We start from the raw sequence: 26301 nt of genomic DNA, 5'->3' as shown, positions 1-26301 counted from the left end.
GGCTGTGCCAAGCTGTACTTTTTTTTCTGTAATACCATTTTGGGGTTCTCACGTTTTGGTTACTTTTTGGGGTAAACGTGATGACCAAAAATGACCATTTTGAATTTTTTTTTTTGTTATGGCTTTTAGTGCACGTGTTAAATCATTTTATAGTAGATACTTTTACAGAAACAGCAATCCCAAATATGCGCGTTTTTAAAAAGTATTTATTTTTAACTGGGGTGATTCGATTTTCTTCCTTTGAAACACCGATTACACTTTAATTTTAATTTCATGTCTCAATAGGGGACTTGAACCTGTGATCATATATACAATATACTACAATACCACAGTACTACAATATATAGTGCACACCAAAGAAAAAATACCAAGATGGCACTGAAGGGGTATTTAAGCCCCACAACTTAAATACAGTTTTCGATTATACAGTATTATTTAAGGGGTTAAAAAGTAGTGCCAGGAGCTAGCTCCCATTGCTGCTGTTAAAGGCAGGTGCAAGCTATGTAACACCGCTGATACATGCCTTACCTGGAGTGGGTTCAGTTAAAGAACCCACTTCACACACCCAAACCTGCTCCATGATGGATATATGTCATAGGGACAAAACTAGAACATTGTTTTATATTTTACTATAGTAAGAGAGTAAGGCTATGTTCCCACATGTTGTGTTTTTTTACATCAGAAATCTGAAGCAAAACTGATCTCTGGCAGGAAATCAGCTGAGTCAAAAATGCAGGTTTTGCTGCATTTTTTGATGATTTTTTTTTCACTGTCCTTCTGTCTCTATTTATGCATGTACATAGAGGTCTGTGAAAAAAAAAGAACCCCATTATATTTTGCCATCAAAAACGCTGAAAAAAATGTACCTGCATTTTTTCCACCACTCATTACCTTCCTATGGGTGAAAAAAAACACTTAAAAAAGGTTGAAAGAAGTGACAAGCTCTATTTTCCAAAAACCCAACCAAGGCACAAAATTAAAAAAAACAAAAACAAGATGTATGAACAGAGAATTCTGGTTTCTCGTAGACTTTGCTGGTACTGCAAAACACAGCTGAAAATCTGCATACAAATCTGCAGCCAAATACACTGAAAAGCCCAACATGTGTGAACATGGCCTAATAGTTACTAAGCTTTATTCATTTTTTTTTTTTTGAAGCGTTTTCTACATGAGACAATCCCCTTTAAAAAGACAAATGTCTTTCTACAAATGCTCCCCTACCCCCTCTTGTTTCTGTCCTTTGGTCTATTTGTATATTGAATCACTATGTAGATTGAATCACTATGTAGATTGCTCGGTACACTTTGTTTTTGCATTTTAAATGTTATGGAAAATTTTTCAATAAAACCCTTGAATGAGAAAAAGTCCCACTTATTTGTAAAACTAACCTGAATCTCTGGATGGCTCTTCTGCCTTTTTAGCTGCTGGTTTTACTGCTTGTGCAGGGGCTTTGCCTGGAGTGGTCTTACCTACAAACACAAATGCATCTTACACCACTGAAACCTTCGGCTGTTAATTCAAGTGAAGGAGGGATATTGGATCTCAGCCCCCTATTAACAGGTCTTTTTAAGAAAAAAAAACACAACAACAACACACAGTTCAGATTGTTAACCCCCTCCGCAACCAATTTTTGTTCCTACATTTGCATTTTTCCCTCCCCTTTTTCAAGAGGCAATTTTATTTTTCCCTTTACACAGCCTTACGAGGGGGAAAAATCTTAGTGGGATGAAATGGTGAAAAAATACCACATAGCCAGCATCTGTTCAATGTGGAGAAAGCTTTTAAGCCCCTCCACAAACGGTGACCCCACTGCTGACAAACATTCACATTATTTCATGGCAAGGTGTTAAATTTGATACTTAACAAGCAATTCCCCAAAATAAAATGAATAAATGTACCTTTTTTGGCTGGTGGTTCTTCCTCCTCACTGTCTGAAGAGTCACTGCTGCTTTCTGCTTTTTTAGCAATTGCCTTAGGAGTAGCTTTTGCACCCACTTTCTTTACCACTGCAGGGGGAGGAACAGCACTGTACGCACCTTCATTTTATAGAAACAGATAACAAAAAGGATCAGCTCTAAAACTTGTGCTGGAAATAAATAATCTGAACAGATACAGGAAACCTAATAACACATTTTTATGCCAAGCATATGCAAAGTCAAGCTGTAAAATAAAAATATCTGATTATATTTATTGTTCCAATGGCAAGATGTGAAGACTGTCCCCAAAGTACATGTTCATTACGGTAACTCTCTGTAGAGAACTGTGTTCACCAGCAGCTGCTGTGCTCTGCCATATACGGAAAGCTTATGCAGACGTCCATGGATCAGTCTGATCGTGGACCGCAATGACGGACTGGCCGCTGGTCTCACAACCGGAACACGATAGATTCATATATTTTTAGAAGGCTGTTACACTCTGGTCGGGAGACCCACGGCCAGTCCTTGCATTGCGATTTGTGACCGGACTGAGAACAATGGACATTTGCATGAGCCCCAATAATGTCTGTCAGGTGCTGCTGATGTGCTCGCTCTTTTTTTTTTTTTTTTTCCTGCATGGTCAAAATGGAGGTAAAAAAAAACCTAACATCAATTCTACAAGAAAATTGTTGTGGTTTCGTGATGCGGTTTATGGTCATGTGATTTTTACAGGTGAAACTAATTGTATTCACCAGTAAAAACTGCGTGATTGAAACCAAATCTGAACATTTGCAGCTCAGGTAATCTATACGTCCTAACAGTTTTGGGTATGCAACAGAAAACTAAGGCCAGCTGAAGGAGGGGACGGTGCAGTCACAAGCGTTGCTGGAAAATCTATTACCTGGCTTTGGCTTGGCCTTTGCGGCTGGGGCTTCATCCTCAGAGCTGTCAGAGTCATCACTGCTAGAGCTTTGCTTTCCCTTGGCTACTTTATTAACCTGTGGTTTAGCAGCAGCTGGAGACTTCGTTGGTGGAGCCTTTGCAGGAGCGGTCTGTAGTATACAAAAAAAGAAAAGCCCTCAATAGAACCAGAACAGTTGAGTTTCATGGCATTGTGCCATATGACCGTATTCTTAATAGAGCTTTACCTTTGCTGGCTCGCTGTCATCGGACTCTTCGCTGCTACTGGTGTCAGATTTTCTGCCTTTTGCTGCTGCGGCAGTCTTTGCTACTGGAGTCGCCTTTGCGGCTACTTTAAAGTAAAAACATATGGTCATCACTTACTAGGCACACTACATAAAGCAGCATGAGGGCTTGTTTTTGTGGGGTAAGTTGTGGATTTTATTGGCACTACTTAGGGATATATACAACTGTTTGCTATCCTGCAGCAGAGGTTTTGTAGGACTACATAGTTGGGAGACTTGAGTGCTTTAATGTACGCCACATAGCACGAAGAGATTAAAAACCTATGAAACTTTTCTGCTGCTTATAGATTTATAAATGGAACAGCAGAGCCTAAATAAGTGAACAAGTGACTTGTACCTGGGGCCTTGGCAGCAGGTGGCTGCTTCTTCTTTGGGGCTTCATCTTCTGAACTGGAGACCTCGGCCTTTTTCTGACGTGCTGTTTTGACATTCGCTGCTTTCACCACAGGTGTGGCCTTTTTCTGAAGAAAAAAAAAAAAAAAGATGAAAAATTAAGGGCAATGATATGGGTGGGAGACTCCAATTGATCAGAGTGTAGAAGAAAAGGCTAATACACGAAGTGGACGCAAAACACAGGGTTAGGCTGGTTTAAGGCTATGTGCCCACGATGCAGAAATGAAGCAGAAAATTTCTGCAGCATTTCTGCATCTCCCTGGCAGAAAAAAACGCATGCAGATTGTGCATGCGTTTTTCCTGCAGAATACATGCGGATCCACATGCGTTTCCGCATGCAGATTGACAAGCACTTTCCAGGCGATAGCATCACTTGGAAAGTGCTTGACAACTAGGTCACACTGTATAAATCCATGCAAACAGCATGGATTTATACAGTGTGAACCGTAAAAATTAAAACAAATAAAGCTATACTCACCCCGAGGCCCCGGCGTGGCTGCAGCGCTGCTTCCTGGCTGGTTCCCGGCTGCCGGCATATCGCGAGACAGAGCGGTGAAGGGCCTGCGGTCACATGACTGTGACGTCACCGCAGGTCCTCAAACGATGCCGGCATTCAGAGAGAAGCCGCCGGACAGGTGAGTATAAACTTTATTTGTTATTTTATTCTTTTTTTACAGGTACAATGGTACCCAGGTCTGGATGAGAGTCTCCTCTCCTCCAGAACTGGGTACCATCCGCACATAGAGACGCATAGAAGCCGCTTGTAAAAATGTACAGTCGCGGTTTCTGTGCGTCTCAATGCAAGTCAATGGCGGGAGTTCCGCTGCACTTCCGCAAAATTAAATGACATGCTGCGGATTTTTGTACGCAGCATAAACGCTGCGGAAAAATCCGCAGCATGTGCATAGAACATGCGGAATCCCCTTGGGGACCATGGGGTGCGGATTACCTAGCGTTTATGCTGCGGAAATTCCGCAGCATAAACGCTTGAAAAACGCTACGTGGGCCCACAGCCTAACACACCCTGAAACACAGACCATAATTGGATTGCAATACCCTGCTCCCCCTCCTGATCCAAGCTGAACTGTCGCATATATACGTGTGGGGCTGTTAACTCAGGTCAGGAGAATCGGCGGTCGGCCCGGGTGTTGTGATCAGAGTACAGCCCATTTTTCATAGACGTGTGAAATTGGCCGTAGTGGAAATCTTTCATTGTGCTTTTTATCAGTTTACATTCCACTCCTAATCACAATATTACTGCGAGAAAAAGATCCAAGACGTTAGCAAAACTGGTTCTATACAAACACAAAATTTGTTTAACCGCTAAAAAAACAAACAAATGTTTCGTTTTTTGCGCTCTTTTTTTTCCTCCTCTTGTATCAGCGCTACAGGTTTTTTTCTTTTTTTATCTTTACCAAATGCACCATGTTTACCCCTTCGAGACTGGACAGTTTTTAACTCTTATTTCTTTGCTCCCCTTTTTTTCAAAAGTTATAACTTTGTTATCGTCGACTTTATGAGAGCTTATTAAACTTAAGTGACGAGTTGTAGTTTTAAATGACAATTCATTTAACCATATCAACGTACTAAAAAAAGGGGGAAAAAATGATAAATGCAGTAAAATTGGGGATGGAAAACACTACACAATTCCACCACTACTGCTTTGCAATTTGATATTACATTGTGTGGTAAAATGATCTAGCGACATGATTATCCAGGTCAGTACAATTATAGCAATACCAAACTTGTCCATTTTTTCTCCTATTAAATTAGTGGTAACCCAAAAAAAAAAACACAACTACATGTGTTGTTTTCTGAGACCCGTAATTTTATTTTTATCTCCATGGAGCTGTATGAGAGCTTGTTTTTTAGTGCCCTGAGATGATGTTATGATTGATCCTATTTTGGGATACAAATGTCATTTTGTTTTGTTATTTTTATTGCATATTGTACAGATGTACAGCATCTGAAAAATAGCAATTTCAAATAGTTTTTCTTCTGTGTTAAACGTGCAGTTTAAATTATTTTATATTTTGATAGATTGAACACAACAATACCAAATGTTTATTTTTATTAATTTTTTGTAGGGGAAAATATGGGTCGATTTAAGCTTAGATTTTTATTTTATGCATTGTTCATAAAGTTTTGTTTTTTTTTCTCATTTTTACTTTTTTTTTAATCCCCTTAGGGGACTTGAACCTGCAATTGTTTGATCTCTTATACTATATCCTACAATACCAAAGTAATCCAATATATAGGGAAATCAATGTTCTAAAAAGATCAGCTTGTGGACTGAGCTTCTTAAGAGAACAAAGAAAGCAGTTACATGGTCTCGTCAACAGTCTCCTGGTTGCCATGGCAACCCTGCACTGGCGTCAATAAAATGCCACTATCAGAGATTGACAACAGCATTTAAAATGGTTTAACTGCAGAGATCAGAGCCAACTCCAGTGGCTAGAGTAAGACTATGTGCCCATGATGCAGAAATGCTCCGGATTTTTCCTGAGCGTTTCTGCATCTCCCTGGCAGAAAAAACGCATGCGGATTGTACATGCGTTTTTCCTGCCAGGGACAAGCGGATGTGAAGCGTTCTTCACATGCATTTCCACATGTGGGTTGACAAGCGCTTTCCAAGCGATTTTAGCATCACAAAAATCCATGCAAAAAGCATGGATTTATATAGTGTGACCATAAAAGAATGGTAAAAAATAAAAAAATAAATCTATACTTACCTTACGATGGCCCCCGCAGTCTTGCTTCCCTCCATCCTGGCTGCCGGCAGCTCGCGGTACACTTAAGGACCTGCCGTCACATGACTAAATGACGTCAGCGAAGGTCCTTCAGTCCACAGCGCGCTGCCGGCAAGTGAAGACAAGCGCAGCGGGGCCCATCAGAAGGTAAATATAATATTTATTTTATTCTTTTTTTCACAGGTTCTATGGTACTCGGGTCCAGAGGAGTCTCCTCTCCTCCACACCCGGGTACCATCCGCACATAGAAACGCATACTATCCGTGTGTGCAAATGTGCTGAGACGGATAATATGCGTTTCAATGCAAGTCAATGGCGGCAATTACGCTGCGTGTCCGCAAAATTAATGGACATGCTGCGTATTTTTCCGCAATGATAATCCGCAGCATGTGCACAGCACATGCGGATCATTGGGGGACATGGCAGACCTTCTACCATGCGTTTTTTAAGCGTTTCTGCAGCGTTTTTGCCGCTGCGGAAACGCTTAAAAAACGCATCGTGGCCACAAAGCCTAGCAAACAACACAACCGGCGTCTGCCTGGTATTAAGCAGGCTCAGCTGCTAAGCCTGCTTCATACTGACATTAGCGATCCATGACAAATGTACACCATAGGTCATTAAGGAGTTAATACAATGTTTAACATACTAGTGGAGCTTTCTTAGCTTCTTCCTCAGAATCACTGGAGTCTTCACTGCTGCTTTTGGCCTTCTTTGGTGGAGGAGTTTTGGTGATGGGCTTTTTGCTTGCTGAAGTGGCTAAAATACACAAAAGAAAGATTCATTAAACACTTACAATTGGTTAACAAGTACAATGTAAAAAATAAATAAATTTTGTGCTATTGGTTGCCTTACAGTGGGTACGGAAAGTATTCAGACCCCTTTAAATTTTTCACTGTTTCATTGCAGCCATTTGGTAAATTCTAGAAAGTTCTTTTTTTTTCTTAATTAAGTACACTCTGAACCCCATCTTGACTGAAAAAAAAACGAATGTAGAAATGTTTGCAAATTTATTAAAAAAGAAAAACTGAAATATCACATGGTCAAAAGTATTCAGACCCTTTGCTCAGACACTCATATTTAAGTCACATACTGTCCATTTCCTTGTGATCCTCCTTGAGATGTTCTACTCCTTCATTGGAGTCCAGCTGCGTTTAATTAAACTGATAGGACTTGATTTGGAAAGGCACACACCTGTCTATATAAGACCTGCCAAGGAGCTCAGAGACAAATGTGGAAAGGCACAGATCTGGCCAAGGTTACAAAAGAATTTCTGCATTACTCAGGGTTCCTAAGAGCACAGTGGCCTCCATAATCCTTAAATGGAAGAAGTTTGGGACCACCAGAAGTCTTCCTAGACCTGGCCGTCCAGCCAAACTGAGCAATCGTGGGAGAAGAGCCTTGGTGAGAGAAGTAAAGAACCCCAAGATCACTGTGGCGGAGCTCCAGAGATGCAGTAGGGAGATGGAAGAAAGTTCCAAAAAGTCAACTATCACTGCAGCCCTCCACCAGTCGGGCATTTATGGCAGAGTGGCCCGAAGGAAGCCTCTCCCCGCTGCAAGACATATGCAAGCCTGCATAGAGTTTGCTCATAAACACATGAAGGACTCCCAGACTATGAGAAATAAGATTCTCTGGTCTGATGAGACGAAGATGGAACTTTTCGGTGATAATTCTAAGTGGTATGTGTGGAGAAAACCAGGCACTGCTCATCACCTGCCTAATACAATCCCAACAGTGAAACATGGTGGTGGCAGCATCATGCTATGTTGGTGTTTTTCAGCTGCAGGGACAGGACGACTGATTGCAATTGAAGGAAACATGAATGCGGCCAAGTACAGAGATATCCTGGATGAAAACCTCTTCCAGAGTGCTCTGGACCTCAGACTAGGCCAAAGGTTCACCTTCCAACAAGACAATGACCCTAAGCACACAGCTAAAATAACAAAGGAGTGGCTTCAGAACAATCTTGTGACCATTCTTGACTGGCCCAGCCAGAGCCCTGATCTAAACCCAATTGAGCATCTCTGGAGAGACCTGAAAATGGCTGTCCACCAACGTTCACCATCCAACCTGACGGAACTGGAGAGTATCTGCAAGGAAGAATGGCAGAGGATCCTCAAATCCAGGTGTGAAAAACTTGTTGCATCATTCCCAAGAAGACTCATGGGTGTACTAACTCAAAAGGGTGCTTCTACTCAATACTGAGCAAAGGGTCTGAATACTTATGACCATGTGATACTTTCAGTTTTTCTTTTTCAATAAATTTGCAAAAATGTCTACATTTCTGTTTTTTTTCAGTCTAGATGGGGTGCAGAGTGTACTTTAATGAGAAAAAAAAATGAACTTTTTAGAATTTACCAAATGGCTGCAATGAAACAGAGTGAAAAATTTAAAGGGGTCTGAATACTTTCCGTACCCACTGTATTTAATAAAATCAGTTTGTTTGCAATCTTCATTCATTCATAAACCTCTTGATATATACTGTATTTTTCTAACTATAAGACGCTCTTTTTTCCTCCAAAATTTTGGAGGAATGTGGGGGGTGCATCTTATAGTCTGAATACTAGCCATACATAGTACATACTATATATTGTGGCTGGTGTGGGGGGGGGTGAGCGGCAGCGGGGGATGAGCGGGGCACAGGAGGCAGCAGCCACCTGCTGCAGCCTGCGCTGTGCCAGCTACTAAAGAAAATGAATATTCACTGCTCCCCACGCCCATGGGCGTGAAGAGCAATGAATATTAATTTGCCTTAATAGCCGGCATACTGGAGCCGCAGCACGGCTCCTGCAGCGCTCTGCGGTCAGTGTGCCTGCTATTAAAGCCGATGAATATTCCCTACAACCCACTCCCATGGGTGCAGTGAATAGTCATGGTCTTAAATAGCGGGCACACAGACAGCAGTGTGGCAGCAGAAGCCATACTGCTGCTACAATGTGCTCGCTATGACACCCTCTGCAGTACAGCCATGTTACCTTTCACACAGAGAAGCACCATGTCCCTGGGTCAGTGAGAGCTCTCATCAGACAGCCCTTTCCCTCCCGTCCTCTCTGTGGAGTGACTGCTCCACTCTTCACTGTAGGTGCCAATGAGAGCTGCAGAAATGTAAACACTTACGTGTCCTCCCCGCCCACTGTATCAATACTTCCCCGGAGCCTGCCCACATAGGAAACATGCATTACATATGTGACTGCTATACATGTGTCTCAGCTTACTGCTGGGAGTTTCTGAAGAGACCGCAGGCAGAGTGCAGGGCTGACAGACAGCCATGGACATGTCAGAGGGACTGTTCACACTCACAGAAACACCCTGAGTGGAGGAAATCATAGGCAGAGCCATAGCTTTTCAACAGGAAGAGAGGACATGTCTAGTACAGGGGTGAAGAATGTGGAGCTTGTGTGACTTCAGCTGAAGAGCCAGGGGCCACAAGATGACAAGTGCAGCATGACAAAGACATTTTTTTATGATTTGTGTGTCATCTTTTTCCCTCCATGGGTAGGTGGTTTTGTCTCAAGTTTTACTGGAAAAAAGGCAGAATATTATGAATGCCAAAAAAATAGTCAATGCGGTCCATCTGGTACCATTTAAGCTTGCCATCCGCATCGGTTTTTTATTTTCTTGCTATCACAAAACAGAAAATCCGAACTCTGATCATAAGTGTGAATTTAGTTTAAATTTGTCTGAATATTTTCATACATAAAGCTTCTTTAACTGTACTGAGCCTTCGGCTATGTTCACATGAAAGTATTTTCGGGCTATGTTAAAAAAAGACAACATATGGACATTACATGCAAATTGAATTCTATGGTAAAATCCGAGCAAACAGGCAAATTAAAAATTTTCCTGATCCGTTCATCTTTAGGCTCATCTATATGCACATCTGCATATATAAAAGAAGCTGAGATTCTCAGCCAGAAAAGTTGGGAGAGTGTCAGGCAAGTATAATGCGTTTTTTTCTCACCTAAAACCGTATGCCATGCGAGTGCTATGCGAGTGTTCGATGGGTTGTAATGAATAGTCATGGTCTTTAATAGCGGGCACACATGACCTCAGGGCAGCAGCAGGAGCCGCGCTGCAGGCACAGTGTGCGCGCTATTAAGAAGAGTGAATGGTCACTGCTCCCCACGCACAGAGTCCCGGCGTGAGGAGCAGTGACTATTCCGGCACAGCATCTCACAGTATGAGGGCGCATAGCAGGGACGCCATGTGCGGCTCACACAGTGAGGATCCCTGCCGGCAGCAGAGCGGGACGCAGCGCTGGAGGAGAGAGGAGGTGAGTATGATTGTTTATTTTTGTGTGCACAGTGTGATGTGATCAGGGGGGCCATGCATTACCAGGATGGGGATCAGGGGAGCCATGCATTACCAGGATGGGGATCAGTTGGGCTTTGCCTTACCAAGATGGGGATCAGGGGGGCCATGCATTACCAGGATGGGGATCAGGGGAGCCATGCATTACTAGGATGGTTATCAGGGGGGCCATGCATTACCAGGATGGGGATCAGGTGGGCTTTGCCTTACCAAGATGGGGATCAGGTGGGCTTTGCCTTACCAAGATGGGGATCAGGGGGGCCATGCATTACCAGGATGGGGATCAGGGGAGGGCATGCATATGGGGATGGGGGCCACGTATAACAGGAAGGAGGGGGACATATATACCAGGATGGGGATATTAACAGAATTACCACTATAAAAGTGTCAGCAGCAGACCCCCTCCCCCTTAACAGGGTATCATTACCATATTTTTTGCTTTATTTTTTTTTTCTATTTTCCTCCTCTAAAACCTAGGTGCGTCTTATGGTCCGAAAAATACGGTAGTTTGCAGCCTGATATTAGTTTCAGATTTTGCTCTTGTTGGAGTATTGCCCCCTGTAATACGCTACTGTAAGCTGTGGGTAGCAGAGTGCTGCGGTCTTCACTTACTCTCATGTGTCAGCACAGCTCGAATACAGCACCTATTCCCTCTCCATGTGCATTGCTCCTGGTCGATAGCCTGTTACTGCACATCCGCCTCCCATTGAAATGAATGGGAAGCGGATGTGCAATACCCCACGGTGGCCACTACAGATGGACAGCCAAGCTCCGCAGGTAATCACTTCTGGCCGCCGGCACCAATAACAGCTGACCGGCGAGGGTGCCGAGTGTTGGACCCCAGCCGATCAAACATTGAAGGCCTATCCTGTGGATAGGGCATCAATCAAAAAGTAGTGGACTTCTTTAAGAGTTTAGGTACTTTCATCTCAGCTGGAGGGAGTGGTTGTACACAAATCTGCAGTAATCTCTAAGGCCTCATTCAGACGTACGTGTTCTAGTCGTGTTTTTAAGGGATACAACATATACCCATTATAATCTATTATGCTGTTCGTATGGCCTTGTTTTTTTGTGGACCTAGTGTCCGTGCAAAATTCACGGAAACATGTCAGTTTATTTCCAGCAGCACAGATGAAAAGTACAATACAAGTCTATGGGTCCATGAAAACACGTACAGCACAAGGATGGCGTGGTGTCCATACTTAACATTGCCAAGGATAGGAGAAACTTTGTAATTTATGTATCCATCTGAGGAAAACGCTTGACACACTGATGGTAAAACTGACACATGGACCACACACTGATGACACTGGTATCATTTTTTCACGTACATGGATGTGTGAATGAGGCCTAACACAGAAGGAGTAGTAGAGAGCTGTCAGAATCAGGTGCTCTGATAAATTTTTATCAGTTTTGCAAAAGTAATCAGCTAAAAGACTTAGACACTCTGCAGCTCCAGTACAGTGCAAATTTTTTGATGAAGACCATTTACTTAACCCCTTCTCACATTAGGACGTGAATTAACAACCTGGGAAGGGGTCAGCATGTGTGAAGGCGGCTCAGGAACTAAGCTCCCACCACATGTTGCTGTGATGCCAGTTACATTAGCTGCAGCTGTTAAACATTTAAACGTTGTTGTCAAACTTCAAACAGCGACATTTCAATAGTATGAGGGCCAATGCTTGCACACATAAGCTCCCACAACACAAATAGGGGGGGGGTACTTATGGGTTACAATGCTGAAAGCCCCCGTTTCTGTCATGTCAGCGCTCTGTGTGCTCAATAGCAGACTGAGAATTCCCCTATATACTGCAATATGGTTGTATTGCAGTGTATAATACAAGCTCTAAAGCAAGCGATCACAGGTTCAAGTCCCCTAAAAGGACTAAAAGGTTATTTTAAAAAAAAAATCAAAGTGCCAGAACTGCGGTAACCTCACATGCCTAAAATTTTTTTAAAAAAGTAATCAAAGCATCATATGTGCACAATATTGGTCTCAATAATAAGGTTAGCTCTACACACAAAAACAAGTCCCATTAATCTACATTAACAGAAAAATAAAAATATTCTGCAGGTCTTGGAAAAAGAGTTTTGTAACAAAATCCGGAATGCAAGTTTGGTATCGCCTGTTTCCTGGTCATTTTAACCACACAATAAACGCCATAAAAAATATTCAAAAGTAAACTGAGGAACTGTTTGGGTTTTTTTTTCCACCATCTTACCCCATGTGGAATTTTTTTCTCCATTTTTCATTACACTGTATGGCAGAATTAATGGTATCATTCAAAATTACAGCTTAGCGAGCAAAAACCACGCCCTCACATGTCTATGGCAACAGAAAAATAAAAAAATATTTAGGCTCTTGGGAAAAAAAAATCTGTGACGGTGTACATCGCCTTTAAAGCACTTTAAGCTTTGAGAAAAGCAACACATCAGTCTGATGTTTTACCTTGTTTCTTTGCAGGTGGCTCATCATCTTCACTGGTACTCTCATCGCTGCTGGATTCCTTTCCAGATTTCTTAGCTGGTAAACCATTGATAGGATGTTTCCTTTTCTTTGAATCTGGTGATCTGAAATTATGTAATAATCAACAGATATGAAACGCTTTACATATAATGAGGAAAAGCAAGCCTGCACTTAAAGACTAGTGCAGCGGAAACAATAAGTGCATATACCTTGTAAGCAGGGGTGTAACGACTGCGGTCTCAGAGGTTGCGACCGGGCTGATGCAGGAGTGTGTGGTAGGAACCCGGAGCCAGCTTCAACTGGATGTGCGTCCTTGGACACACATTCAGATGAAGAGTATTGTGGTGCAGAGACCCATCGGGTCCGTGAGTGGCAAAATACTCTGCCGGCCAATCAGAGGCCAGCAGCTGGTCAGGAGCTGGAGATAAAGTCACAACATCCTTGTACCCTAATAGGCCACAGGGTGACAGTTTCTATGGGGAAAAGCCCTTAAAATATTTTAAGACTATTGTGACTTTTCTTTAAACAAATTGTGTTCCTCTGTTTAGACATTTACATTGGACGTGTACAAAATGTCACTTTTCAGGTTATCTTTTATTTATCGATACAGCAGATTTTATTCAATGGTGGCTGGAAAAGTCAAACTAGCACATCTACAGTATTTTTTCTACTTTTACTTTAGCTTTTACACAGGTAAGTTGTATAAAATAGACTAAGTAACTTACTTAATCCAGTCACTGAAGATATCAAGAAGTGATGCCGGGCTAGCGTCCTGATCCTTCTGTCATAGGTGGAAAAAAAGGTAAATTAGAGACATTGACATTTGTTACACATGGGCCATTGCTGAGGTTTTTGTGCAAACATAGGTTCTTAAACATATAATTAAATTTCTTGTGCTGTATCTTCAGGACCACACTGCTTCTCTGCCTCCTGAATTCCTGATTGCTGGGGGCGGTGTGCTCCTGAAGACTGGCAGTGCTGACCAGAGGTATGGTCGTGCTGCAGGCCTACCACGCTGGGAGAAACACAGGGAGTGCAAGTGTTAGGACTCACAAGCATGAGGACCCTTGACGTGAGTTGCGAGTTTACCTATTTTGGCCAAAATATCGACCAATATCTCATTTAACGTATTTATCTTATACATTATTTTTTTGCACTTTTTTTCCATTTTTATGCAGGATGCAGCAGGGTCCTTTAATGTTGGTTGGGTGAATTGGGGTGTCTGTCTTGTGGGGTGCACTCAATTAGAGCTGGACATCCCACCTGATCTAATAGTATGGGCGTTATTAATAGGCTGTAAGCCAAACACTGTGCATCACATGCATCTGTGTGACTGGCGTCCTATGCAAGTCCCATCCATGTGCATGTATAATACTACACAGCCACCCCTCCATGAATTGGGATGTTAGTGAGTGGCTGTAGTATTTTGCACATGTGCTGCCCCCACCTTTATCATGGAGGTCTGCTGCATCCTGCTGCTGCATTGATAATCTGACCTGGTGTTGGTAAAGCTGTATCTTTTTTTCTTTGATGTTTTTTGAAATATTGTTCTATGCCACTTTTAATTTTAGTGCTGAATCCAGCGATCCGACCAGCGACACAAAGGAGTGAGCAGGCTCTAAGCCACAAGTTTGGTAGTAGCATGGCTTCTTACCTAGGTAGCCGGACACTCAGAGCGCAGGATGGCCAGTAACCTGGGCAATGAGCTGTACAGTATGAACTTAAAATTCTCTCTGTTCTTGCGAATAATAGGTGGTAAATGGCAAAGTTGTTTATTTTAACAAGCATTTTCCAATTTTACCCATGTAAGAACTTGAAACAATCCCATTAAAGGGAATCTGTCACCAGGTTTTTACTACCCAATCTGCCAGAAGCACGATGAAATGGCAGAGACCCTGATTCCAGTGATGTGTCACTTACTGGGTTGCTTGTTGCAGTTTGAATAAAATCAAAACTTTTTTTCTGCTGCAGATCTGCCAGCTCTCTAAATGCTGAGATCTGTATAACCCCACCTACAACACAGATTTTGCCTATGCACAAAGCTGTCAGTCAGTGGCGTGGGCAGGTTTATACAGAGGGCATGATTATGGAGGACTACCTGGCAGCAGGATTACTGGTCCTCTAGTCTAGTGATCATCTCCTAATGAAAAAACTGATTTTTTTATCAAAACTTCTGCAAGCAGCCTAGTAAGTGACACGTCGCTGGAATCAGGATCTCTGCCACTTCGTTGTGTGTCTCAGATTAGGTGGCAAAAAAAATGATGATAGATTACCTTTAATAAGAACAATAAAGAAAAAAAATGTATCTAGACTTTCCCTTTAGGGACCTTTGAATTGCAGTTGTTTGACAAAGCAGGTACCAAATACTTGCTGCATCTTGCATCATAATGGCAAAGTGACAAGAAAAGTGTAGAGTTTCTTAACAAGATGCAGGTTACTCCAGATTATTTAAATATTGGAATCAGTTCACATTTATTTAATTTTCTCGCTATCAAACAGATAAAAATGTGCCATATTTAGGTATAAAGAAATGTTCTTATGTTGTATATAGAAAAGTAGTCTGCTGCATTTTCCCAGGGGGTAAAAAAAAAAAAAAAAAAAAAGCAACCAATGCAGTATATTTTTTATAATGTGTATCAATTGTCAATATATGCCTGAGTTACCTCCAACAGATTACAGAGTGTACAAAGCCCAAAAAACTACTGTTGTACTGACATTTCTTTGCTGACCGCAGGTTTACACAAGCATCTATTTTCAAGTCTGCATGACAGCTGTCACCAGAATATCAGGACAATCAGCAACAGACTGCGATCTCCCACCCTATCCCGCGACATATGTTAGGGGGCTCACTCACTTGTGAACATCCTAAAAGATTACAGTAGATACGAGGTCTATTCGTGAACACAAAGAACTTGTATGCCAAAGTCTGACATCTAAATGAGCTTATAGAAGGCCAGCCAGGAAGTGGCCCAGGGCTGTGTGAACAGGACATATTGCTGGAGCCCCCCACCGATAGGGCCAGAGGGCAATGCAGAGCCCACCGCCGGTAGGGCCACAGGGCAATGCAGAGCCCCACCGCCGGTAGGGCCACAGGGCAATGCAGAGCCCCACCGCCGGTAGGGCCACAGGGCAATGCAGAGCCCCACCGCCGGTAGGGCCACAGGGCAATGCAGAGCCCCACCGCCGGTAGGGCCACAGGGCAATGCAGAGCCCCACCGCCGGTAGGGCCACAGGGCAATGCAGAGCCCCACCGCCGGTAGGGCCACAGGGCAACGCAGAGCCCCACCGCCGGTAGGGCCACAGGGCAACGCAGAGCCCCACCGCCGGTAGGGCCACAGGGCAACGCAGAGCCCCACCGCCGGTAGGGCCACAGGGCAACGCAGAGCCCCACCGCCGGTAGGGCCACAGGGCAACGCAGAGCCCCACCGCCGGTAGGGCCACAGGGCAACGCAGAGCCCCCCCGCCGGTAGGGCCACAGGGCAACGCAGAGCCCCCCCGCCGGTAGGGCCACAGGGCAAAAAAAAGCCCCCCGCCGGTAGGGCCACAGGGCAAAAAAGAGCCCCCCCCGCCGGTAGGGCCACAGGGCAAAGCAGAGCCCCCCCCCGCCGGTGGGGCCACAGGGCAACGCAGAGCCCCCCGCTGGTAGGGCCACAGAGAAACGCAGAGCCCCCCGGTAAGGCCAGAGAGCAATGCAGAGCCTGCCCAAACAACCCAGTACGGCAAGGGAGCAATGCATAGCCCCCCCCCCCAGGCACAGCGGGCAATGCTGAGGCAGAATATAGGGGGCACCGCTCAGATAGCCCCGGGACTGCCCACACTCTGCGGCCCCCATTACATGCAGCATGGCTGCCCAGTCGCTCACCACTCCTGTCGCCTTCCTGAACTCTTTCGCTGCATTAGTGAACTGGTTATCGCGCAGGAAACGCAGCACGTGAGGGAAAAGATCGCTGGGCACCACACGCTGATCCGCCATGATTCTCGCTCCAACCACGCACACGCTGCACCACAGCAATCACGTGGAGACAGGAAGGAGCGACTTGCTGCTTGTCGCAAAACAATGTCGTCACCGGAACACGCGCCAGGACGAAGGGTTGAGCCTAGAGGTATTGTCTCCTTCCAAGTCCTGACTGCAGCCCGTACATTCTACGTCTTCCCAAGCGAGCCAGCTAGAATGTATGGGCTACTCACAGGACCTGGAAGGAGCCAATACATTCTGGAAGATAGCAGAATGTATGGGCTCGTGTCAGGTATATATTATTGGAGCCAGCAGAATGTATGGGCTCCTGTCAGGTATATATTATTGGAGGCAGGAGAATGTATGGGCTCCTGTCAGGTATATATTATTGGGGTCAGCAGAATGTATGGGATCCTGTCAGGTATATATTATTGGGGTCAGCAGAATGTATGGGATCCTGTCAGGTATATATTATTGGGGTCAGCAGAATGTATGAGCTCCTGTCAGGTATATATTATTGGAGGCAGCAGAATATATGGGCTCCTGTCAGGTATATATTATTGGAGGCAGCAGAATGTATGAGCTCCTGCCAGGTATATATTATTGGAGCCAGCAGAATGTATGGACTCCTGTCAGGTATATATTATTGGAGGCAGCAGAATGTATGGGCTCCTGTCAGGTATATATTATTGGAGGCAGCAGAATGTATGGGCTCCTGCCAGGTATATATTATTGGTGGCAGGAGAATCTATAGGCTCCTGTCAGGTATATATTATTGGAGGCAGCAGAATCTATGGGCTCCTGTCAGGTATATATTATTGGAGGCAGCAGAATGTATGGGCTCCTGTCAGGTATATATTATTGGAGGCAGCAGAATGTATGGGCTCCTGTCAGGTATATATTATTGGAGGTAGGAGAATGTATGGGCTCTTGTCAGGTATATATTATTGGAGGCAGGAGAATGTATGGGCTCTTGTCAGGTATATATTATTGGAGGCAGGAGAATGTATGGGATCCTGTCAGGTATATATTATTGGAGGTAGGAGAATGTATGGGCTCTTGTCAGGTATATATTATTGGAGGTAGGAGAATGTATGGGCTCTTGTCAGGTATATATTATTGGAGGTAGGAGAATGTATGGGCTCTTGTCAGGTATATATTATTGGAGGCAGGAGAATGTATGGGCTCCTTCCAGGTATATATTATTGGAGGCAGCAGAATCTATGGGCTCCTGTCAGGTATATATTATTGGAGGCAGCAGAATCTATGGGCTCCTGTCAGGTATATATTATTGGAGGCAGCAGAATCTATGGGCTCCTGTCAGGTATATATTATTGGAGGCAGGAGAATGTATGGGCTCCTGTCAGGTATATATTATTGGAGGCAGCAGAATGTATGGGCTCCTGTCAGGTATATATTATTGGAGGCAGCAGAATGTATGGGCTCCTGTCAGGTATATATTATTGGAGACAGGAGAATGTATGGGCTCCTGTCAGGTATATATTATTGGAGGCAGCAGAATGTATGGGCTCCTGCCAGGTATATATTATTGGAGGCAGCAGAATGTATGGGCTCCTGTCAGGTATATATTATTGGAGGCAGCAGAATGTATGGGCTCCTGTCAGGTATATATTATTGGAGGCAGCAGAATCTATGGGCTCCTGTCAGGTATATATTATTGGAGGCAGCAGAATCTATGGGCTCCTGTCAGGTATATATTATTGGAGGCAGCAGAATCTATGGGCTCCTGTCAGGTATATATTATTGCAGGCTGGAGAATCTATGGGCTCCTGTCAGGTATATATTATTGCAGGCTGGAGAATCTATGGGCTCCTGTCAGGTATATATTATTGGAAGCAGCAGAATCTATGGGCTCCTGTCAGGTATATATTATTGGAAGCAGCAGAATCTATGGACTCCTGTCAGGTATATATTATTGGAAGCAGCAGAATCTATGGACTCCTGTCAGGTATATATTATTGGAGGCAGGAGAATCTATGGGCTCCTGTCAGGTATATATTATTGGAGGCAGCAGAATGTATAGGCTCCTGTCAGGTATATATTATTGGAGGTAGGAGAATGTATAGGCTCCTGTCAGGTATATATTATTGGAGGTAGGAGAATGTATGGGCTCTTGTCAGGTATATATTATTGGAGGCAGGAGAATGTATGGGCTCCTGTCAGGTATATATTATTGGAGGTAGGAGAATGTATGGGCTCTTGTCAGGTATATATTATTGGAGGCAGCAGAATCTATGAGCTCCTGTCAGGTATATATTATTGGAGGCAGCAGAATCTATGGGCTCCTGTCAGGTATATATTATTGGAGGTAGGAGAATCTATGGGCTCCTGTCAGGTATATATTATTGGAGGCAGCAGAATCTATGGGCTCCTGTCAGGTATATATTATTGGAGGTAGGAGAATCTATGGGCTCCTGTCAGGTATATATTATTGGAGGCAGGAGAATGTATGGGCTCCTGTCAGGTATGTATTATTGGAGGCAACAGAATCTATGAGCTCCTGTCAGGTATATATTATTGGAGGCAGCAGAATCTATGAGCTCCTGTCAGGTATATATTATTGGAGGCAGCAGAATCTATGGGCTCCTGTCAGGTATATATTATTGGAGGCAGCAGAATGTATGGGCTCCTGTCAGGTATATATTATTGGAGGCAGCAGAATGTATGGGCTCCTGTCAGGTATATATTATTGGAGGCAGCAGAATCTATGGGCTCCTGTCAGGTATATATTATTGGAGGCAGCAGAATCTATGGGCTCCTGTCAGGTATATATTATTGGAGGCAGCAGAATCTATGGGCTCCTGTCAGGTATATATTATTGCAGGCTGGAGAATCTATGGGCTCCTGTCAGGTATATATTATTGCAGGCTGGAGAATCTATGGGCTCCTGTCAGGTATATATTATTGGAAGCAGCAGAATCTATGGGCTCCTGTCAGGTATATATTATTGGAAGCAGCAGAATCTATGGACTCCTGTCAGGTATATATTATTGGAAGCAGCAGAATCTATGGACTCCTGTCAGGTATATATTATTGGAGGCAGGAGAATCTATGGGCTCCTGTCAGGTATATATTATTGGAGGCAGCAGAATGTATAGGCTCCTGTCAGGTATATATTATTGGAGGTAGGAGAATGTATAGGCTCCTGTCAGGTATATATTATTGGAGGTAGGAGAATGTATGGGCTCTTGTCAGGTATATATTATTGGAGGCAGCAGAATGTATGGGCTCCTGTCAGGTATATATTATTGGAGGCAGCAGAATCTATGGGCTCCTGTCAGGTATATATTATTGGAGGCAGAAGAATCTATGGGCTCGATGTCAGGTATATATTATTGGAGGCAGGAGAATCTATGGGCTCCTGTCAGGTATATATTATTGGAAGCAGCAGAATCTATAGGCTCCTGTCAGGTATATATTATTGGAAGCAGCAGAATCTATGGGCTCCTGTCAGGTATATATTATTGGAGGCAGCAGAATCTATGGGCTCCTGTCAGGTATATATTATTGGAAGCAGCAGAATCTATGGACTCCTGTCAGGTATATATTATTGGAGGCAGGAGAATCTATGGGCTCCTGTCAGGTATATATTATTGGAGGCAGGAGAATGTATGGGCTCCTGCCAGGTATATATTATTGGAGGCAGGAGAATATATGGGCTCCTGTCAGGTATATATTATTGGAGGCAGCAGAATGTATGGGCTCCTGTCAGGTATATATTATTGGAGGCAGGAGAATGTATGGGCTCCTGTCAGGTATATATTATTGGAGACAGCAGAATCTATGGGCTCCTGTTAGGTATATATTATTGGAGGCAGCAGAATGTATGGGCTCCTGTCAGGTATATATTATTGGAGGCGGGAGAATGTATGGGCTCCTGTCAGGTATATATTATTGGAGGTTGGAGAATGTATGGGCTCCTGTCATGTATATATTATTGGAGGCAGGAGAATCTATGGACTCCTGTCAGGTATATATTATTGGAGGCTGCAGAATCTATGGGCTCCTGTCAGGTATATATAATTGGAGGCAGGAGAATGTATGGGCTCCTGTCAGGTAATATTATTGGAGGCAGCAGAATCTATGGGCTCCTGTCAGGTATATATTATTGGAGGTAGGAGAATCTATGGGCTCCTGTCAGGTATATATTATTGGAGGCAGGAGAATGTATGGGCTCCTGTCAGGTATGTATTATTGGAGGCAACAGAATCTATGAGCTCCTGTCAGGTATATATTATTGGAGGCAGCAGAATCTATGAGCTCCTGTCAGGTATATATTATTGGAGGCAGCAGAATCTATGGGCTCCTGTCAGGTATATATTATTGGAGGTAGGAGAATCTATGGGCTCCTGTCAGGTATATATTATTGGAGGCAGCAGAATCTATGGGCTCCTGTCAGGTATATATTATTGGAGGTAGGAGAATCTATGGGCTCCTGCCAGGTATATATTATTGGAGGCAGCAGAATGTATGGGCTCCTGTCAGGTATATATTATTGGAGGCAGGAGAATGCATGGGCTCCTGTCAGGTATATATTATTGGAGGCAGGAGAATATATGGGCTCCTGTCAGGTATATATTATTGGAGGCAGCAGAATGTATGGGCTCCTGTCAGGTATATATTATTGGAGGCAGGAGAATCTATAGGCTCCTGTCAGGTATATATTATTGGAGGCAGCAGAATCTATGGGCTCCTGTCAGGTATATATTATTGGAGGCAGCAGAATGTATGGGCTCCTGTCAGGTATATATTATTGGAGGCAGCAGAATGTATGGGCTCCTGTCAGGTATATATTATTGGAGGTAGGAGAATGTATGGGCTCTTGTCAGGTATATATTATTGGAGGCAGGAGAATGTATGGGCTCTTGTCAGGTATATATTATTGGAGGCAGGAGAATGTATGGGATCCTGTCAGGTATATATTATTGGAGGTAGGAGAATGTATGGGCTCTTGTCAGGTATATATTATTGGAGGCAGGAGAATGTATGGGCTCCTGTCAGGTATATATTATTGGAGGCAGGAGACTGTATGGGATCCTGTCAGGTATATATTATTGGAGGTAGGAGAATGTATGGGCTCTTGTCAGGTATATATTATTGGAGGTAGGAGAATGTATGGGCTCTTGTCAGGTATATATTATTGGAGGCAGGAGAATGTATGGGCTCCTTCCAGGTATATATTATTGGAGGCAGCAGAATGTATGGGCTCCTGTCAGGTATATATTATTGGAGGCAGCAGAATGTATGGGCTCCTGTCAGGTATATATTATTGCAGGCTGGAGAACCTATGGGCTCCCGTCAGGTATATATTATTGGAAGCAGCAGAATCTATGGGCTCCTGTCAGGTATATATTATTGGAGGCAGCAGAATCTATGGGCTCCTGTCAGGTATATATTATTGGAAGCAGCAGAATCTATGGACTCCTGTCAGGTATATATTATTGGAGGCAGGAGAATCTATGGGCTCCTGTCAGGTATATATTATTGGAGGCAGGAGAATGTATAGGCTCCTGTCAGGTATATATTATTGGAGGTAGGAGAATGTATAGGCTCCTGTCAGGTATATATTATTGGAGGTAGGAGAATGTATGGGCTCTTGTCAGGTATATATTATTGGAGGCAGGAGAATGTATGGGCTCCTGTCAGGTATATATTATTGGAGGTAGGAGAATGTATGGGCTCTTGTCAGGTATATATTATTGGAGGCAGGAGAATGTATGGGATCCTGTCAGGTATATATTATTGGAGGTAGGAGAATGTATGGGCTCTTGTCAGGTATATATTATTGGAGGCAGGAGAATCTATGGGCTCCTGTCAGGTATATATTATTGGAGGCAGCAGAATGTATGGGCTCCTGTCAGGTATATATTATTGGAGGTAGGAGAATGTATGGGCTCTTGTCAGGTATATATTATTGGAGGCAGGAGAATGTATGGGCTCCTGTCAGGTATATATTATTGGAGGTAGGAGAATGTATGGGCTCTTGTCAGGTATATATTATTGGAGGCAGGAGAATGTATGGGATCCTGTCAGGTATATATTATTGGAGGTAGGAGAATGTATGGGCTCTTGTCAGGTATATATTATTGGAGGCAGGAGAATCTATGGGCTCCTGTCAGGTATATATTATTGGAGGCAGCAGAATGTATGGGCTCCTGTCAGGTATATATTATTGGAGGCAGCAGAATGTATGGGCTCCTGTCAGGTATATATTATTGGAGGCAGCAGAATGTATGGGCTCCTGCCAGGTATATATTATTGGAGGCAGCAGAATGTATGGGCTCCTGTCAGGTATATATTATTGGAGGCAGCAGAATGTATGGGCTCCTGTCAGGTATATATTATTGGAGGCAGCAGAATCTATGGGCTCCTGTCAGGTATATATTATTGGAGGCAGAAGAATCTATGGGCTCGATGTCAGGTATATATTATTGGAGGCAGGAGAATCTATGGGCTCCTGTCAGGTATATATTATTGGAAGCAGCAGAATCTATGGGCTCCTGTCAGGTATATATTATTGGAAGCAGCAGAATCTATGGGCTCCTGTCAGGTATATATTATTGGAGGCAGCAGAATCTATGGGCTCCTGTCAGGTATATATTATTGGAAGCAGCAGAATCTATGGACTCCTGTCAGGTATATATTATTGGAGGCAGGAGAATCTATGGGCTCCTGTCAGGTATATATTATTGGAGGCAGCAGAATGTATGGGCTCCTGCCAGGTATATATTATTGGAGGCAGGAGAATATATGGGCTCCTGTCAGGTATATATTATTGGAGGCAGCAGAATGTATGGGCTCCTGTCAGGTATATATTATTGGAGGCAGGAGAATGTATGGGCTCCTGTCAGGTATATATTATTGGAGACAGCAGAATCTATGGGCTCCTGTTAGGTATATATTATTGGAGGCAGCAGAATGTATGGGCTCCTGTCAGGTATATATTATTGGAGGCGGGAGAATGTATGGGCTCCTGTCAGGTATATATTATTGGAGGTTGGAGAATGTATGGGCTCCTGTCATGTATATATTATTGGAGGCAGGAGAATCTATGGACTCCTGTCAGGTATATATTATTGGAGGCTGCAGAATCTATGGGCTCCTGTCAGGTATATATAATTGGAGGCAGGAGAATGTATGGGCTCCTGTCAGGTAATATTATTGGAGACAGCAGAATCTATGGGCTCCTGTTAGGTATATATTATTGGAGGCAGCAGAATGTATGGGCTCCTGTCAGGTATATATTATTGGAGGCGGGAGAATGTATGGGATCCTGTCAGGTATATATTATTGGAGGTAGGAGAATGTATGGGCTCTTCTCAGGTATATATTATTGGAGGTAGGAGAATGTATGGGCTCTTGTCAGGTATATATTATTGGAGGCAGGAGAATGTATGGGCTCCTTCCAGGTATATATTATTGGAGGCAGCAGAATCTATGGGCTCCTGTCAGGTATATATTATTGGAGGCAGCAGAATCTATGGGCTCCTGTCAGGTATATATTATTGGAGGCAGCAGAATCTATGGGCTCCTGTCAGGTATATATTATTGGAGGCAGGAGAATGTATGGGCTCCTGTCAGGTATATATTATTGGAGGCAGCAGAATGTATGGGCTCCTGTCAGGTATATATTATTGGAGGCAGCAGAATGTATGGGCTCCTGTCAGGTATATATTATTGGAGACAGGAGAATGTATGGGCTCCTGTCAGGTATATATTATTGGAGGCAGCAGAATGTATGGGCTCCTGCCAGGTATATGTTATTGGAGGCAGCAGAATGTATGGGCTCCTGTCAGGTATATATTATTGGAGGCAGCAGAATGTATGGGCTCCTGTCAGGTATATATTATTGGAGGCAGCAGAATCTATGGGCTCCTGTCAGGTATATATTATTGGAGGTAGCAGAATCTATGGGCTTCTGTCAGGTATATATTATTGCAGGCTGGAGAATCTATGGGCTCCTGTCAGGTATATATTATTGGAAGCAGCAGAATCTATGGACTCCTGTCAGGTATATATTATTGGAGGCAGGAGAATCTATGGGCTCCTGTCAGGTATATATTATTGGAGGCAGCAGAATGTATGGGCTCCTGCCAGGTATATATTATTGGAGGCAGGAGAATATATGGGCTCCTGTCAGGTATATATTATTGGAGGCAGCAGAATGTATGGGCTCCTGTCAGGTATATATTATTGGAGGCAGGAGAATGTATGGGCTCCTGTCAGGTATATATTATTGGAGACAGCAGAATCTATGGGCTCCTGTTAGGTATATATTATTGGAGGCAGCAGAATGTATGGGCTCCTGTCAGGTATATATTATTGGAGGCGGGAGAATGTATGGGCTCCTGTCAGGTATATATTATTGGAGGTTGGAGAATGTATGGGCTCCTGTCATGTATATATTATTGGAGGCAGGAGAATCTATGGACTCCTGTCAGGTATATATTATTGGAGGCTGCAGAATCTATGGGCTCCTGTCAGGTATATATAATTGGAGGCAGGAGAATGTATGGGCTCCTGTCAGGTAATATTATTGGAGGCAGCAGAATCTATGGGCTCCTGTCAGGTATATATTATTGGAGGTAGGAGAATCTATGGGCTCCTGTCAGGTATATATTATTGGAGGCAGGAGAATGTATGGGCTCCTGTCAGGTATGTATTATTGGAGGCAACAGAATCTATGAGCTCCTGTCAGGTATATATTATTGGAGGCAGCAGAATCTATGAGCTCCTGTCAGGTATATATTATTGGAGGCAGCAGAATCTATGGGCTCCTGTCAGGTATATATTATTGGAGGTAGGAGAATCTATGGGCTCCTGTCAGGTATATATTATTGGAGGCAGCAGAATCTATGGGCTCCTGTCAGGTATATATTATTGGAGGTAGGAGAATCTATGGGCTCCTGCCAGGTATATATTATTGGAGGCAGCAGAATGTATGGGCTCCTGTCAGGTATATAATTTTGGAGGCAGGAGAATGTATGGGCTCCTGTCAGGTATATATTATTGGAGGCAGCAGAATGTATGGGCTCCTGTCAGGTATATATTATTAGAGGCAGCAGAATGTATGGGCTCCTGTCAGGTATATATTATTGGAGGCAGCAGAATGTATGGGCTCCTGCCAGGTATATATTATTGGAGGCAGCAGAATGTATGGGCTCCTGCCAGGTATATATTATTGGAGGCAGCAGAATGTATGGGCTCCTCTCAGGTATATATTATTGGAGGCAGGAGAATGTATGGGCTCCTGTCAGGTATATATTATTGGAGGCAGCAGAAT

General features: G+C 43.6%; 1 protein-coding gene and 1 long non-coding RNA gene across 4 annotated transcripts in view; one reads left to right on the top strand and one right to left on the bottom strand.

Moving 5' to 3' along the window:
* Window positions 1-17106, bottom strand: part of NOLC1 (nucleolar and coiled-body phosphoprotein 1) — a 33898-nt gene extending 16792 nt beyond the window's left edge. Inside the window, exons 1-9 of one of the 3 annotated variants that reach the window (XM_073685829.1) lie at window positions 16905-17106; window positions 13768-13823; window positions 13025-13146; window positions 6911-7020; window positions 3459-3582; window positions 3065-3165; window positions 2818-2968; window positions 1899-2036; window positions 1389-1469 (exon numbers count right to left, since the gene is read on the bottom strand). In XM_073685829.1, the coding sequence (XP_073541930.1) occupies window positions 1389-1469; window positions 1899-2036; window positions 2818-2968; window positions 3065-3165; window positions 3459-3582; window positions 6911-7020; window positions 13025-13146; window positions 13768-13823; window positions 16905-17015 (994 nt within the window). In that variant the 5' untranslated portion in view covers window positions 17016-17106. Of the gene's footprint in view, window positions 1-1388; window positions 1470-1898; window positions 2037-2817; window positions 2969-3064; window positions 3169-3458; window positions 3583-6910; window positions 7021-9239; window positions 9365-13024; window positions 13147-13767; window positions 13824-16904 lie in introns of those variants that run through there. The other 2 variants (XM_073685828.1, XM_073685831.1) reach the window with 2 other exon arrangements.
* Window positions 13942-26301, top strand: part of LOC141273666 (uncharacterized) — a 207473-nt gene continuing 195113 nt past the window's right edge. Inside the window, exon 1 of the long non-coding RNA XR_012322116.1 lies at window positions 13942-14114. This is a non-coding gene — a long non-coding RNA (uncharacterized lncRNA). The remainder of the gene's footprint in view (window positions 14115-26301) is intronic.

The sequence above is a fragment of the Phyllobates terribilis genome, unplaced genomic scaffold (assembly GCF_046119375.1).
Source record: "Phyllobates terribilis strain yellow unplaced genomic scaffold, ASM4611937v1 Scaffold_5__5_contigs__length_657084704, whole genome shotgun sequence".
Classification (NCBI taxonomy): domain Eukaryota; kingdom Metazoa; phylum Chordata; class Amphibia; order Anura; family Dendrobatidae; genus Phyllobates; species Phyllobates terribilis.
Note: the sequence above shows the minus strand (reverse complement) of the source record. Positions and strands in the feature narration are given on the sequence as shown.